Source organism: Rattus norvegicus, chromosome 9 (genome assembly GCF_036323735.1).
Source record: "Rattus norvegicus strain BN/NHsdMcwi chromosome 9, GRCr8, whole genome shotgun sequence".
Lineage (NCBI taxonomy): Eukaryota > Metazoa > Chordata > Mammalia > Rodentia > Muridae > Rattus > Rattus norvegicus.
Window position 1 is genome coordinate 6,599,041 of NC_086027.1, and position 16,176 is coordinate 6,615,216.

Genomic DNA, 16,176 nt, shown 5'->3' on the forward strand with positions numbered 1-16,176 from the left:
AATCATAAAAATATGTCCAACAGAACAAACCACTGGGTGATCTCTAGAAAAAGGCAGTATACGTAAGTTACTAGTTAGCCACCTCTGACTTAGAGGCTATTATGGTCAACTTGTCTCAAATCAGAACATCTGATAGGGAGCCTCACCTAAAGTGTTCTGATTGCCAGGCTGATACAGAGCCACCCCTGCTGATGGTGTGTGGCACCTTCTGGTAGCAGCCCAGATGAAACAAGTGTAGCAGAAGACAGATAATCTCATCTTTTTGTTGCTTTGGCCTCCTGTCATGCCACTGAGTTAATATGTCCTGGTCGCTGATGGTGATAATTCCTTCACTGCCATCAGACCAGCACTTCCACATTTTCGTTGTTGACAAAGAACCACCACTGATCTTTAGAAACCTGCCAGGGTTTGGGCACAGATTGGAATCCTGAAGCAACCAGCCTAGTGGACTGAATGACTTCCAGGTACTCAGCTGCCCCGTTGAGTGACAGCTTCTATGGGAACTCTCCCAACTGCTGAGGCACTGGCCTCAAAACCAAGCAGCTACCACCAGGTTTTCAGGCTCTCAGGGGTGACAGTGTTGCTATTTTACTGTGAATGACAAGAAATTCTTACATATCCTCTTTCCTTTCCATTGGTTCTGTTCCTCCAGTGAATCCTTACTAATACAGCTAGCTGTAGGGAGTGCCTGGTTTAAAGAATAAGCGTACACTGATGAGTTTCATATTGCTGTGGCATCTGAGTTCCCTCCACGATGGACTGAATATAGCTCTCCGCCCTGTGTACAGAAGGGGTATGGAGGAGCGAGGTTACAGGTGGAATACGGGCTGAGCTCCAGGTGACTCGAAGGAAACATTTCCTACTCCAAACACACTTCTTAATTAGCTCTTCCAATAGCATCGTGCTAATTGGCTAATTTGGGAATGCTATGAGACCCTGTGTGCTTTAAAGAAAATCTGTTTGTTGATGTATTTATTTCCAACTGAGACTGTCTTATTGCTGGCAGGACAGATATTATTAAAACAGAATCACCTGCTTATTTTAGCCAGTTTTTTTTTTTTTAATGAACATACATGAGATGGCTTATCCCCAGGGCTTCAGGGCAAAGTATTAGCATTTTGAGTGATGGGAAATTGCCACTTAGCTGGGAAATAAATGAGCTTTAAATAGATCCCATTATTTTTTACAGGTTTATTACTGTAAATGTTTCATCAGAGAAAAAAAATGCCCTTCTAGTTTATGATTGGAGCGTTAACCTCTCGCTAGCCCGGCTCTTCATGCCTGCCACTGTGGATTTTCATGACTGATTATTACATAAAATGAAAGTACCCTTAACTGTCCCACATAACATTTCTAGCAAGTTTCCCATATTGTTAGTATGTTATAAAAAGAATTCATTGTTAGCCAGTGGTTTCTTGGAGGTTCTGTCAGTTTGATGAATTTTACTATTAACAAGGCTGTCCCAAGTGCTATAAAACATTATTTCAAAGCATTCAGGAAAATTAATGCAGAAGGATTGTGAGTTCAAGGCCAGCCTGGTCTGGAATAATGAATTCCAGGCCAGCCCCAGCTACATGGAACTGTGCGAAAGAAAGAAAGAAAGAAAGAAAGAAAGAAAGAAAGAAAGAAAGAAAGAAGGAAGGAAGGAAGGAAGGAAGGAAGGAAGGAAGGAAGGAAGGAAGGAAGGAAGTTCCCCTGTACATAGGGGGACTTGAGCAAAGTAAATAAAGTTCCCCTGTACTTTATTTTAAATGTTCATTCTCACATTAATTACTACCAATAAATAATTGACTTTCATGGATCACTCTGAATTTTCTTGTGTGTGACGTGAAGGGGTCTCCTTCCTCTGGGTTAAGCATTCTCTTTTTGTCAGAAAGTAAATTGAGCTGACTGCATCCATTCGGTACAGTCAACTAAGGTTCATTGATAAGTTAGGAAATGCTAGGGTGCCCTCTACTGTTAGAAATAGAGAAACACTTCTCTCCTCTTTGGCCTTCCATTCAGAGAAGAGGATTCTTCCAAAAAAGAATTGACCCAAAGTAGATAATTAATAAGTAATCATATAGACATGCATAATAAGGGGAAGAGGGAGAGACAGGGACCGGCAGGGAAGGAAGGAGGAAACGAGGAACAATAGGGATCTACAGTAAATCTACCTATGGACTAAATGTTTAGGGTTAGAGTTAATTTTCATATTCAGCTAGTCTAGAAATGTATTTGTGGGTGAGGGACTGTATATTAGATGACAAAATATGTATATGCACTTTTTCTAAAGTCACATTTTCTCATAATTTAAATACAATATGAATTATTGGTTTAGATATGTTTCTCCCTATCCTCCATCCTCCTCTGACCCTTTTTCTCCTGGCATCCCTCTCCCTGTCTGCATCTCTCTCCCTCTTTCCACCCTCTCCTGTCTCCCCTCCCTGCATCACTTTCTACCACTTCTCCCCCCACATTTTCTCTACCTCTCTCCATTTCTCTGCTTTCCCTGTCTTTTCTTCTCTCCCTTTCATTCCCTCCCTCTCTCTTCCTTCCCTGTCCTCGTTGTCTCTGTCTCTCCTTTCCCTCTTCTCTTCTCTTCTCTTCTCTTCTCTTCTCTTCTCTTCTCTTCTCTCTCTCTCTCTCTCTCTCTCTCTCTCTCTCTCTCTCTCTCTCTCACTGTGAGCATCCATTAGGACTCCATAAATTTCTCTTCATTAATCCTTTTCTCCATGTTCTTCTGTCATGCACACTTGTCATGCCCAAAATGCTGTGATAACCAGCCACTATTCAAACTCCAGAAACGCATGTGCAAATGCCATGGGCTTTTGTCAAATGACTTTCTTGTTAGCATCACTGGAACTGTCCAAACCACTGGCCTACCATTTCACTTGATATCACTGGTGTCACTTTACTTACAAAGTTCTTCCTTACACACCTTTGTTCCCTGGAAGATCACTCCAGTAGTGCCCTTTGTGTGAACTCGACTCATTTGTCCCCTCTTTTTCACCATCTGCATACAAAATGCCATCCCAACAAGATCACTTCTCCAAATCTAACATGTGCATGGTGGCTTGGGTCTGTAACGCCGACACTTGAAAGGCAGATGCTGGCATAATGGGAATTTACGTTATTTGTGGCTGGCTATACAGCAGTTCAAGGTCAGCCTGGGCTGCTCCGTCTCAAAAAAAAAAAAAAAGATAAAATAAAAAGAGAGAAGAAATAAACAATAAAAAATCCAAAATTGAGTGACCATCCGCATGATCACATACAGGAGAGGTCTAGCATTCTGGTTTGTTTTCTTGAGCAAAATGCTACCTACTGAGACACGCACTTCTTCCTCATGCCCCCTTACTCTCATTTTTACCTTCTCTCAGATGGTAAGTGTGTTGGTTCTGATGCCATCTGCCTTCTCATCTCTTTCTCATGCAACCCAGTGTCTTTTCCCATCCTCAGACTCTTTCTGTGGCTCCTGTATTACGACTTCTTTCTCTCTGGCCTTCGGAGACCTTCCCACACCAAGCCGACTCTAACACTTCTAGATAATACATGGAAGTCATTGTCTTCCTTCTTTAAAGCCTGTTGAAGAGTTTATTCTGGGCTTACTTTCACTAAGAGGCAAAATTATCTTTCATTAGCCCATTTGCTTGAAACAGTGGCTACCTCTGCAGGTGTTAGAGCCCTTGTCAAGGTTGCCAGAGACAACTGTCTACACTGTCAGATTTCATCTTTGCTTGTCCACATGACATTTCCCTGCTTCTCAACTCTTCACTTGGCTAAGGACTCACTAAATGTCTGCTGGCACTACTATAAATTCCTAAATGAAAAAGTTTCCCAGTGTACACACAGAAAAACAGAGGAGAGTTAACTTTTCCACCTACGTGAATGGCATTCTTTACTTTTCCAGTCCTCTAAAGGTATTACTGTTTAATCAGGATGTTTCCCCCAATTTCCTTGCACTTTTTGAGAAGGCACAATGTTACAGATAATGGGCTAAGTCTAATTTATATTATGTCCTCAGGAAAATTCTACTATCAAGAGCAGAGGACCAGAGGATCACTTACAGCTAGTTATAGAAAATGTAGAATGATTACTATCTTATAAAGGTACATGAGGATCTGAATTCACAGAAAAAGCATGTGATTTTCCTCTAGAACTACAATGGCAAAATTAGATTTTGAACTACTACGTAAGAAAGGAATAGAGGGACTTGAGAGATGAGTCACAACTCACTGTAACTCCAGTTCCAGGGGATCCGATGTCCTCTTCTGGCCTAAGTGGGTATTGAATGAGTGTACTACACAGACATGCATCTAAGCAAAACACTAATGCGTATAAAATAAATAATAAATGCCTTTAAAACAGGTGGAGGCGGAGAGCTCATAAGTTCAGGCCAGCCTTGCCTGCATGATGAATTCAGGGTCAGCCCGAGCTGCCTGACACTGCATCTCAAAAAGTTAATTTTTAAAGATAAATATGTAAACTGTATCAACCAAGCTCCAGCAAGCTCCACCTCTAGCCCTGTGTGTCTTTTGCTTAAATCTTTTAAAATATTATTAATTAGAGGTAGTGAGAGGTCTCAGAGAGTAAAGACATTAGATGCAAAGACTGGTGACTTGAGTTCAATCTTTAAGACCTACAATGATGGAAAGAGAGAAATGACTCCAACAAGTTCAACAAGTTGTCCCCTGACCTCTACAGACAAGTACGTGTACAAACACACACACACACACACACACACACACACACACACACACACAAGTTGAATAAAAAGTTTAAGTACCTCTTTAACAAAAAGAAATAAATAAAATAAAAAGTTGATTTTAAGACCTAAAACAAGTTGAGCAGGAAAGCAGTGAGAATTGTCAAATTTATCTAAGTCTACAATAAATGTCTTCTAATAAAATAAGACTGGCAGAGATGAAGACAAGCCAAAGAGTAGGGGCTAGTTAGCATGGAGGACAAAATGTTATCTACAAGTCGATGATCCTTTATAGAGCTAAAACAAGGCTGGGTACTTAACACACCTCTCCACAGTCATCTAAACAAACTCACAAATTGACAACTCCTCAGTTCTCCCCATTTTGAAAGGTCACAGCTTTTAAGGTTAAATGTCTTTACGAGGTCATAAACCCAGGGAATAGCAGAGTCATTACTCATACCCAGTGCTCCCAGTTTGCTCCCAGGAGGGGTCTGATTGGTGAACCAAAATCATTAATGTTCTGCTGTTAAAATAAGTGAAGCATGGAGTTGGCAGAATTGCCATGCTGGAGACTATGATTGGCTGCAATTAAAATCAAGAAATCAGCACCGTGTATCAGAATGAATACAGTTTGGAAAGGGTGTGCCATTGCAGCAAATAGCACGGAAATAACTAAATGATGAGTTAGAAACCATGGGAGGCATGAAACTTGATTGAAATTGTAGTTTTCTCTTCTTTATTAATTCAAAGGCAAAAGGCATGAGTGGCAAGGTGTTCATATTCTGTTTGAAAAAAAAATTCAAGTTCCCTTCACTCTGTACCTTGTCACAGCCTAAGTATGTGTACAGTCAGAGCAGGGTCTCATCAGTACTCCAAGAGTACACTGAGGCTCATTTCCATCAGGCCATTGACACTTCGCCAAGCCCTGGTCAAAGGTGACCACAGCCCATGTTAGCTGGAGTCACAAGTCAAAGATTGCTTCTTCAAGCTTGCATCTGCAAACATAAGACATCAACAAAGAGCAAAGATATTGATCTTAACTAAAGATAAATTAGAAAGTCTCAATGTATAGGACATAAATAAAGACAACCCACGGAGGCATGGAGAGATTTCTGGTCAGACTTCTACCAGGCACCAACAACAAACAGGTCTTAGACAGAAAGAAGGGGCTGCCGATGTGATGGCTGAGGAAAATTCCATTTTGTTCTAGGCACCCATTCTGAATTCCTAAAAGACAAGCTCCTAGCAACTTTGACTCCTCGCCTGCTCCCCAAAATTGTAAAACAGTTATGAAATGATTAACCGCTCGCTCTAGTTTCTGTAAACTCTATTTATGGCTGTGTGTAGGGGAAGTGAAGCAACTCCACACATAGCTGTAAATTCTACAGGAATAGTAATTGTTAACCTGCCTTTTAAAGTCTCTCCCCTTGCAGCTGGGCCCTAGTTCCAAATCCAGCCATGGGAACTAAGGACAGCTGTAGCTTAAATTTAAAAAAACAAAACAAAACAGCTAATTATAATCACAGTGAGTCTTTGTCTTCCCCAGTGAATTTGAACTCTGTAGTACCAGGTACAACTTAACCGTAAATTCTAGTTAAAACACTAGATACACCCTAGTCTGGCAGTTTAACACCAGCTCATTATAGGTTGTCAAGACTTAGTCAGACTCATGGGAGCCTGGCAAGGAAGCATCCTCGTGAGACTGAGGCAGGAGGATCATGAGTTTGAGGCCCGTCCAAGCTACATAACAAGACAGTCAAGAAATCAGGAAGATGTATGGCACACACGTGCAATTTCAAGAGACTGAAGCAGGAGAATTAGGAGTTCAAGGTCATCCTCACTACTCAGCAAGTTCAAGGCCAGTCTGGACTATATAAAATCAGTTCTCCATAAAGGAAAGGGCAGGAGGAAAGAATGAAGGAGGAAGAAAGGGAAGAAAAAAAGAGAAAGGAAATGAGGGAAGGGAAGTGGGAAAGGGGATGGGAAGGATTTGCTTCACTTCACACTGTTTTGTTGAGACCGCATGTCTATTCAGCCCAAGTTGACCTTGAACTCAGTCTTCCTGTTTCACTCTCTCTCTCTCTCTCTCTCTCTCCCTCTCTCTCTCTCTCTCTCTCTCTCTCTCAAAAAAAATTTATTTATTTATTTTATATATTTGAGTGCTTTATCTGTATATACAACTGCATACTAGAAGAGGGCATCAGATTCCATTACAAATGGCTGTGAGCCATCACGTGGTTGCTGGGACTTTAACTCAGGACCTCTGGATGAGTAGCCAGTGTTCTCAACCACTATCTCTCTAGTCCACCTGTTTCAGTCTCTTAATGCTGAAATCAGAGGTCCAAGCAAGTACATTCAGAAATAATAATTGAAAATGTATTATTGTGTGTGCGCATAGTAGGATGCCACACGTGCCATGGCCCACATATGTAGATCAGAGGACAAGCTTGTGGAGTGAGTTCTCTTCTTTCAACTTTACATGGGTTCCAGAAATCAAACTCAAGTCTCTAGTTCTGTATGTCTAAAAGCTTTAACCACTGAGGTATTATGCTAGCCCTGATAACATTTTAATGAAAAGAATAAAGGAAGTTGAATATGGTAGTTCATGCTGGTAATCTCAGCACCCCAGAGGCTAAGAAGGAGAATTCCTCTCAGGTCAAGGCCAACCCTGGGGTACATGGTGAGTTCCAAGTTAGCCTAGGCTACAGAATAAGACCTTGCCTTGAAGCAGGTAGGACAGGGAGGAAGGGAGGGAGGAAGGGAGAGGAGGAGGGGAGAGAGAAAGAGAGACAGGGGAAGGAAAAGATCACACATACATGTAAATGCACGTAGAAGCCAGGAGTCAACTCGGCTGCTGCTCCCCAGGTGCTATCTACTCTATGTTGAGGCAGAGCCACTTTCCGGACCACAGCTTACTGATCAGGTTGGCTCCAGGGTCCTCCCGTCCCCCACTCCCTGGTACTAGGTTTTCAAACTCACACCACAATATTGACTGCGCTGTCTTTTCAGCCACAAGATTTTGTCTTTATGGTTTTTAACCATAATCTAGTAGGTAAACATGACAAAAAGTACACTTTTTTTTATCAACTGGGACAAATTATAATTCAAAATAACTGAGAAAGAAATTGCTAAATAATTGTTATTAGTCAATAACAAACTTAACGAAAAATAACAAATTGTTTTGTACAGCTAAAATATACAGAGATAGAGCTAGCTACTAAAAGTGAGATAGGGGATTTAAAATGGCTTTGCCATCCAGAGGACAATTTTTGTGGTCCTCAGAATACATAAATTCTGCTTCCTCTCTGTCCAGCTTCCACTCTCCTTATGATGGGAAGATCTACTTGCAGCCATAGGCTAGCGATTCAATTTTTTAGCATTATTTTCTCAACAACCTGACAGAATTTCCGGTATTAAAGTCTATGCTCATTTTGAGCTGAAGAAGGACAGCAATACACATGCTAAGAAAGACCACAAGTATAGAATCCACACAAAAATCTATGGGCCACTAAGATGCTCAGAGCAGGAGAAAAGTCCTCCCAGGGAAGAGCACACCAATTGTTTATCCAACACCAGTTAATAATCCCTGAAAACACACATTATTCAGACTGAACAGGTTATATTTAAAAATATTCATATGTTCATGTAATAACTAATGGGAGAGAGGTCATAAATTTGAAAGGCAGCAGGGAAGAAAGAGAAGAATGAAATAATGTAATTATATTATAATCTGACAAATAATTTGAAATAGGTAGATACACTTCTAAATTGTATCTTTTAAGGTAGGATGACACATGCCGGTTATCTAACTCTTGAGGCCACACCTTCAGATAAAAGCCTGTATAAGAACAAGGAAGAAGGAAGCCTTTGCTCTTTGCCTGCTCACCTTGCTAGCAAGTCCTTTCCTTTCCTGGCACTACAACCTAATTCGTCAGGATTCTTGGACTTTCTGTTCATAGCCAGTCGCTGTCGGGTTAGCTGGAGTGCAGTCATTCCAGTAAATCCTCCTTCTGTATATAGGGATAGATTTACTCTGTAAGTTGTTGCTCTAGAGAACTCTGACTAATATATCAGGGTCTTCCCAATTTTGGAACTTCCACGGTGAGAGTTAGGGTTGTGGTCTTGTGGCCATTGGCAATGTAGGTGTACAAAAGGTCCTGGCTTAGCACCTTAAGAGGAAGGGAGGGAGGAAAAGAGGAAAGGAGGGAAAGAGGGAGGGAGGGAGGGAAGGAGGGAGAGAGGGAGGGAGGGAGGGAAGGAGGGAAAGAGGGAAAGAGGGAGGGAGGGGAAAGTGGGGAAGAGATCCTGTACCATTTTCCTGTTTTTCTTTGTATTGAGAGGCAAAGCACAATACAGGCAACTTGCTCTGACACACGTATGGCCTGGTGAATGGACAGGTGAGGAACAGACACATAAGCAGCTGTATAAGTGGTCTGATAAATTTTTAACACCTGGTGCAGGGCTGAAGGCGATAGATTTTGGTGTTTTACTTAATAGAATGATCTTACCACAGCTCATAACAAGCTACCAATGAATGCAATCCTGGAGAGAGAGACTCACTCTTGACCTCTGTGGACTGTGAAGGGCAAATTCCAGCACACCACTGTGTACTGCTGGGTACTACAACTTATATGTGTTTTCTGTGGTTCTTAAATTTCTCCAAAAATTTTTTTTCTGTTTTTCTTTTTGAAACAGGGTCTCACTTGGTAGCCTAGATTTGGCCAGGAAGTTGCTTATGTAGCCCAGGGTGGTCTTGAATTAACAGCATTCAGAATCCATCTACAGGCAGGAAGCAGAGAGAGGTGAAAAAATTTTAAGAAGATAATATGCTAGTGGCCATTGTGCAATTGTGGATGTACTTAAATGTGTGGAATTCTTAGGCCTGCCAAACATTGTTAACGTTCATCATCACTCTAAGCTGTGACCACTGTGAGGCAGAAGGCTCTTACAGCACTTTTTAAGTCCTTAGAGGTTTTCAAATTCACAAGGAGATGAAGTCGTATACACGGGCACAGGAGTGACGCCAAAGTGACAGCCAAGTTCCAACATAACAGAAAACCAGGATATTTTACATGAATATAAATTTAATCTCTTTTGCTTAAATGTGTAAGTTCCCAAAAATATCACATGGCCGTTTTACACTTAAAGAGGTCTGCGTGCAGTTCATCTAGAACATTCCTGATGGTTTCAACACAAACTTCTCCTTGCTGATGTTTTTGTGAAGCAAGATTCCATACGTTTTCGAATTCTTCTTCAGTAAGCTTGACTCCAATGTTAGTTAATATATCTGAAATCTAGAAACAATGAATTTAAGTCCAGACCAAGATTTAGGTTTTAAATTTTGTATTTTAAATTTTAAGTTCATAAAGTAAAATATGTATTTTAAAAAACTTTTTAACATTTACTATGACAGTCACTGGTCCTCTCCAAAAGTACATGTGTTCACATAGCATATGTTTCTATACAATATAGAATGAACAGATATCAAAATTGTACTCTTCAGGCATCATGGGAGTGCATGCCTGTGGCTTCCACACCGGGGAGGCTGACATTTAAAGCCAGCCTGGGCTCCATAGTAAATCTGAGATAATCCTGTGCTCACTCTTACTTTTTATTTTTATTTTTTAAAAACAAAATGAAGGAGTGAAGGTGATCGCTGCCAAGACCTTAATTTGATTCCCTAATCCCAGATAATGGAAGGAAAGAACCAACTCCCACAAGTTTTCTTCTGACATCCACACATACTCAGCCATTGAAGCATACATAAAATACATAGGCACACACATATACATACATACATACATACATACATACATACATACATATTTTTAAAAATCTAACTCCCAAAATGAAAATTAAGTAAATTTAAGTGAAGAGAAGCAGGTGGACATGGTCATTGTGATTCTCATCACAGCACTGGGGAGGCAGAGGCAGGAAGATGCTCTTGAGTTGAAAGTCTACCTGACATACATAGTGAAGGGGGCAGAGAAGTAGATAATATATACAAGCTATTTGGGGCTGGGGATTTAGCTCAGTAGTAGAGCGCTTACCTAGGAAGCGCAAGGCCCTGGGTTCGGTCCCCAGCTCCGAAAAAATGAACCAAAAAAAAAAAATATATATATATATACAAGCTATAATTCTGAGAAGTCAAAAATGATAGTCATGGGCTGGGGCTAAGGCTAGGGCTGGGGCTCAGCTCTTGCCTCCCATGCGCAAACCCTGGATCTGAGCCCCAGCACCACAAGTACCAGGCACACACCTGCGCTCAGGAGGCGGAGGCAGGAGGATCAGAAGTTCAAAAGCAGCCTCAGCTATGCAGCTGATTTGGAGGCTGGCCTCAACCACACAAGATGATGATAAAATTAACGATGATGATTAATGATGATGACTGATAACATGGATCGGTCTAGAAGCAATATTTAATTTCCGAACTCAGGAAGAGGAATCAGGAGGATCATGATTTCAAGTCCAGCCTGGGCTACCTAGCAAAGCTCAAAACAAATCAATAAAACACTAGTAAAGTGTGTTTGTTCAGGCCTGCAATCCCAGTGCTTTGGGAAGCCGAGACAGGAAAACCACCAAACGCTATAGGCCATCTGGGCTACACAGTGAGTGTCAGGCCAGAGCAGGGCAACCTGTGAAATGCCATCTTGGAGAACAAAGCACAGTAGCAAAAGTGGTCAGGATAATAATGATGATCATTGGCAAGTCCAAAGTTTGAGGCAATCTCTGTACCTCTTCCTTGGACCTGGTTTTGAAGAAGTCTCTCTCGAATACACCTTTCTGCGAGAAGATGGAGGGGTGCAGCAAGGCGTAGGCATTGCCTTCTTCACCGTAGTTATTCATGTCACTGACTCGACGAATACGGGGAGCAGGGATGTCAGAGCGAATGGTTGGAACACCATAGATGGGGTAACCTAGGTCATCAATGAGGGAAAAAAAGGCACTCTGAAACCCAGCTGTAGCACAGTAGCCACCAGTCACAGATGATCACTAACCTCTTGAAATATAGCTGGGCTAAACACCAATGTGCTTAAGCTAAGATCCAAAGACTGTATAAAAAGGAGTGGAGACAGCACTGCAGGGTGCACCTTGGTTCCAAGGACACGGGCAGCTGGGGCAAGAGAATAATAATTGAACACAGAAGTCCAAGTAGAGCTTGGGAAAGCATTCAACATTCTCATCCATGAGAGTCTCGGTTCTATTAATATAGGATTACATTTTTACGTGGGCCATCATAAGAGGTCAAACTTACCTTTGAGACCTCAGAGTGCTTACAATACACAGTTAAACTTAAAAGTCCAAGACCTTGAGAAACTTAGAGTCTAATGCAGAGAGTGGCTAGGAACCTGCAAGGACACACAATGAACAGTGCACTTCTGGGTGTGCAGATCGTTTAACTGGACAAGGAGTGAGGCATGCTTACATATAGAAGGAACAGCTCCAACAACAGCATTGATCTCAGAAGAAGTTGTCTTATACTGGTCAGAAACTTTGTCACCTGGTCTCAGGATTGTCCGGACAATCTCTTCTGAACTTCCTGGTTCTTTGGGGACAATGTCTTCAGGATTTACCAGAAGACTCGGATCAGTTTCTCCCACGATACTAGTCTCCGTAACATTTTCACAGTCTGTTTTTTTACCTTTAAGAAAAACCCGAAAGAGGAGACAAGAAGATACAGTAAGATGTCAGTTCTCGGTGTCTGATGTCCTGTAACAAGCTGGCTTATTTGGCTCAGCAGGGAAAGGCACTTGCCACTTGCCACCAAGCCTGACAAACCTAGATTAGAGCCCTGGGTCCTACATGGTAGAAGGAATGAACTGACCCCCTCAAGATGTCCACTGCCCTTCACATGTGCACTATGATATGTGCAGCCCCATATATGTATACATACACACACTAATAACAACAATAATAGTAATAATCACAATGAACTTCCTTTGTAGCCTTTTCCTAACAGTGGAACTGAGCGTTCATGAAGCAGATCCCCAACGCCAATACTCCCTCCGCTGTGGAACAGCGAGTTCAGGACAATGTCAGGTGTAATCCCAATATGGCCGTGCATCACTTTCTGCTACTCCGTTTTCTTTACAGCATAAAAACCTTTCCAGTCTGAGAACCAAAAACAGAGAACCTTTTTTTTTCTTTCAGTGCCACAGTACAACCCAGAACCTCATGGAAGCTACGTAAGTGCTCCACCACTGAACTTTTTCCTCCGTTCTCCCTTTCCCTCGAGCTTAGCCCCCTGTTTGGCTTGAACTATACCGATTTCCCTAAGATGAGCCCTAGGTGGCGATGAAAGACATGCTTGGAAGAGCAATTCCACACACTAGCTGGGGAGGTGGCTCAGTGGGTAAAGGTACTTGCCACCAAGCCTGACAGCATGCTGGGAAGATAAACTGTTGTATGTTGTCCTCTATCTCCTTGTATGTACTGTGACACACATTGTGAGCATATGCATGTGTGCATGCACACACACACACACACATACACACACACATGCACACACGCACGAACACACACACATGCACACAGGCACACACACATTCACACATGCACAGACACACATTCACACATGCATACACGTGCACACACACATGCACACACATTCACGCATGCATACACATGCACACACATATTCACACACGCACACGCACATTCACACACGTACACATACACGCACGCACACACACACAATAAGTGTTATAAGAAATTATTTTTTAGATTTATGTATTTTGTTTGTATGGGGTTTTTGAGGTTTGGGGGTTGGTGTTTTGGGGGCTTGTCATTGTTTTTTGTTTGTTTAGTTGTTTTGTTTAGTTTTGGGGTTTTTGCCTGTGTATGTGTGTGGATATCAGGTGTGTGACTGTTGCTGTCAGAAACCAGAAGAAGCATCAGATCCCCCAGAACTGTAGTTACTGATGGTTGTGAGCCACCATGTGGATACTGGGAATCCTGGGTCCTCTGCATGAGCAACAATTGCTCTATACCACCAAACCATCTTTCCAACCGCCATGTAAAAAAAAAGGTAAAAAGATACCCCGGACATTTATTTGGACTGGGAAGGCAGAGCGTGCCCCATCCAGAGAAGAAATTAAAAACATATTGTGAGCTGCTCCACCCCGACCCCACCTCAAAGTAACTTCCTACAAGTTAGTGTGCAAAGAAAAGCCCAGGGCTATGGGTGGCTCAGCGGAAGTATGTGTGGTTAGCATCTGGGACCAAGCCCTTTGCCAAAGGATGAGAAAAACATGCGGTAGAACTGAATCTGCAGAGTGATTTTATGAGCACTTAAGGAAGCTAAGACTTCCCTTCAACGCACGAGCTATCCACAGACACCACTAGAGGGCACTGTGATTTTCCACAGCCGTAGAAGAACCTTGGGAAATGCATGCAGGGGTTGTAAAGGAACTGTTGTTCCCCCTGAATCTACAGTTATGTGCGGCTCCCTTGCCTTGGAAGGTACAAAGCCGCTACCCAGACACCCTGATGTGTGTGTGAGAGAGCGAGAGAGCAAGAGAGCGAGAGAGCGAGAGAGCGAGAGAGCGAGAGGGCGAGAGAGCGAGAGAGCGAGAGGGCGAAAGAGCGAGAGAGCGAGAGAGCGAGAGGGCGAGAGCGAGGGAGGGAGGGAGGGAAGGAGGGAGAGAGACAGAGACAGAGACAAAGAGAGGGAGGGAGAGACAGAGAGACAGAGAAACAGAGAGAGACATATACACAAACCTAATCGCAGAAAACTGCAGTTTGAAAAGTTGTTGGCCGTAAAACTGAAAGATGGTCTTACAGTACTTTCCCCTGTGCCCCAAAAGCCAACTGTGACACAAAATGTGGTATATAAAAACGAGGGCATGGTGATACAGACCTATAATCCCAGCACTAGGGCAGCTGAGGCAAGGGGTGGTAAATTCTAAAACAGCCTGGAATAAATTACAACAAACTTTGACTCAAAAACAAAACCAGAAAACCAGAAAAAAAAAAAAAAAACAAAGAAAGGAGGGAGGGAGGGAAATAAGGAAGAACACCCTAACCCTAACCCTAACCCTAACCCTAACCCTAACCCTAACCCTAACCCTAACCCTAACCCTAACCCTAACCCTCCGCCAAAAAAAATTCTGAGCTTCTCTGAACCAACCGGCTACCACCTTAAATTTGTGCACTAAAATCTGGAAAATAAAATCCTCAAGAATTCTACTGACAGCAGAGGAAGGGAAAACAGGAGGTTCGTGATGTTCAGTGCCAACCTTGGCTACATGGGTAGTTTATATCTCAATTGTCTCCTACCACCCTCCCACTGCCCACCCCAAAAAACTTTCCTGATAACATGACACTCCAGGTGACGCTGGCTGTAATCCCACTGCACTGTGAGGCTGATACAGGAGTGCTATAAGTCCAGGGTTAAGTCTGGACAACAAAGACAGACCTTGTCTCAAACAAAAGGGGGAGGAAGGAGGGGAACAGGAGAGGGAAGGGTAAGAGGGGAGTGGGGAGTAGAAAGGAAGGACGGAAGGGCCTGAAAGGAGAGAGACAAGGAACGGAGAATAAGAGGAGACAGTGAGAGAAGGAGGGGGGGAAGGAAGGAAGGAAGGAAGGAAGGAAGGAAGGAAGGAAGGAAGGGAGGGAGGAAGGAGGGAAGGAAGGGTGGATAGATGGATCAAATATCAGGGATACGTTGGACATTGTGGAGCATACATGTAATCCACACTGAGGAACCCAACAGGAGGATCCAGCCTGGACCACTGAGTGCACGCATCCCTGACTCCAAAATCAAGAGACTAGACATAAGAGTACATGTGTATAATCCAGAATGAAGCAAGGAATCGCAATGTTAATAATGGTTGTTATGGTGATTAATGAGAAGATAAACATAAAAATAAAGGAACTGTTTTTAGAACTGCTTGGTTTGAAAGCAATCCTTTCCTTTCTCTTAAATACCATCACTCGTACCAAGAAAGTTGGCTCCTACTTATAATCCTAGCACTTAAGGACCAGAGTTAAGAGGGTTGCCACATGTAGGACCAGCCTGGGCTACACAGTGGGACTTTGCCTAAAATTTAAATTAAATTAAAAAGTAAAGGGCCAGGGAGATGCATAAGCCATCAGGTAAAGGTCTTGCCTCCAGGCCTGACAACCATATTCTCTCCCTAGGACCCGCATGAGAAAAAGAAAGGCAACTCCCACAAGTTAGTCACTGACCCATACATACACACACACACACACACACACACACACACACACACACACATAAATACAACAAAAATATAACGGAAAACATCAAGAAGGAAACAAAAAAGAAAAGAAAAAATGTTGCCCCTCTGTTTCTGAGACGGTGGAAACAACTTTGTTTGGTGAGGTGTTGGCAGTGAGAAAGTGTCCCATAGCATTCTCCATGGCTAAAAAGAATGGTGCCCCATATAGAAAGGGTCCACTCTCCATAAAAGGCAAAGTGGGGACGGGGGTAGTTTTGACCTTACAGAATGACAGGCCAACCCAGGAAT

The 16,176-nt window shown here is 42.6% G+C and overlaps 1 protein-coding gene across 4 annotated transcripts in view; it reads right to left on the reverse strand.

Annotated features, from left to right (window-relative positions):
• Positions 1 to 9,750: 9,750 nt before the first annotated feature.
• The window catches only part of Efhb (EF hand domain family, member B), a 71,314-nt gene continuing 64,888 nt past the window's right edge, over positions 9,751 to 16,176 (reverse strand). For 3 of the 4 annotated variants that reach the window (XM_063266839.1, XM_039083162.1, XM_039083161.1), the window contains 3 exons: positions 12,111 to 12,326; positions 11,420 to 11,601; positions 9,751 to 9,978 (listed from right to left, as the gene is read on the reverse strand). In XM_063266839.1, the coding sequence (XP_063122909.1) occupies positions 9,808 to 9,978; positions 11,420 to 11,601; positions 12,111 to 12,326 (569 nt within the window). In that variant the 3' untranslated portion in view covers positions 9,751 to 9,807. The remainder of the gene's footprint in view (positions 9,979 to 11,419; positions 11,602 to 12,110; positions 12,327 to 16,176) is intronic. The other variant, NM_001106879.1, reaches the window with a different exon arrangement.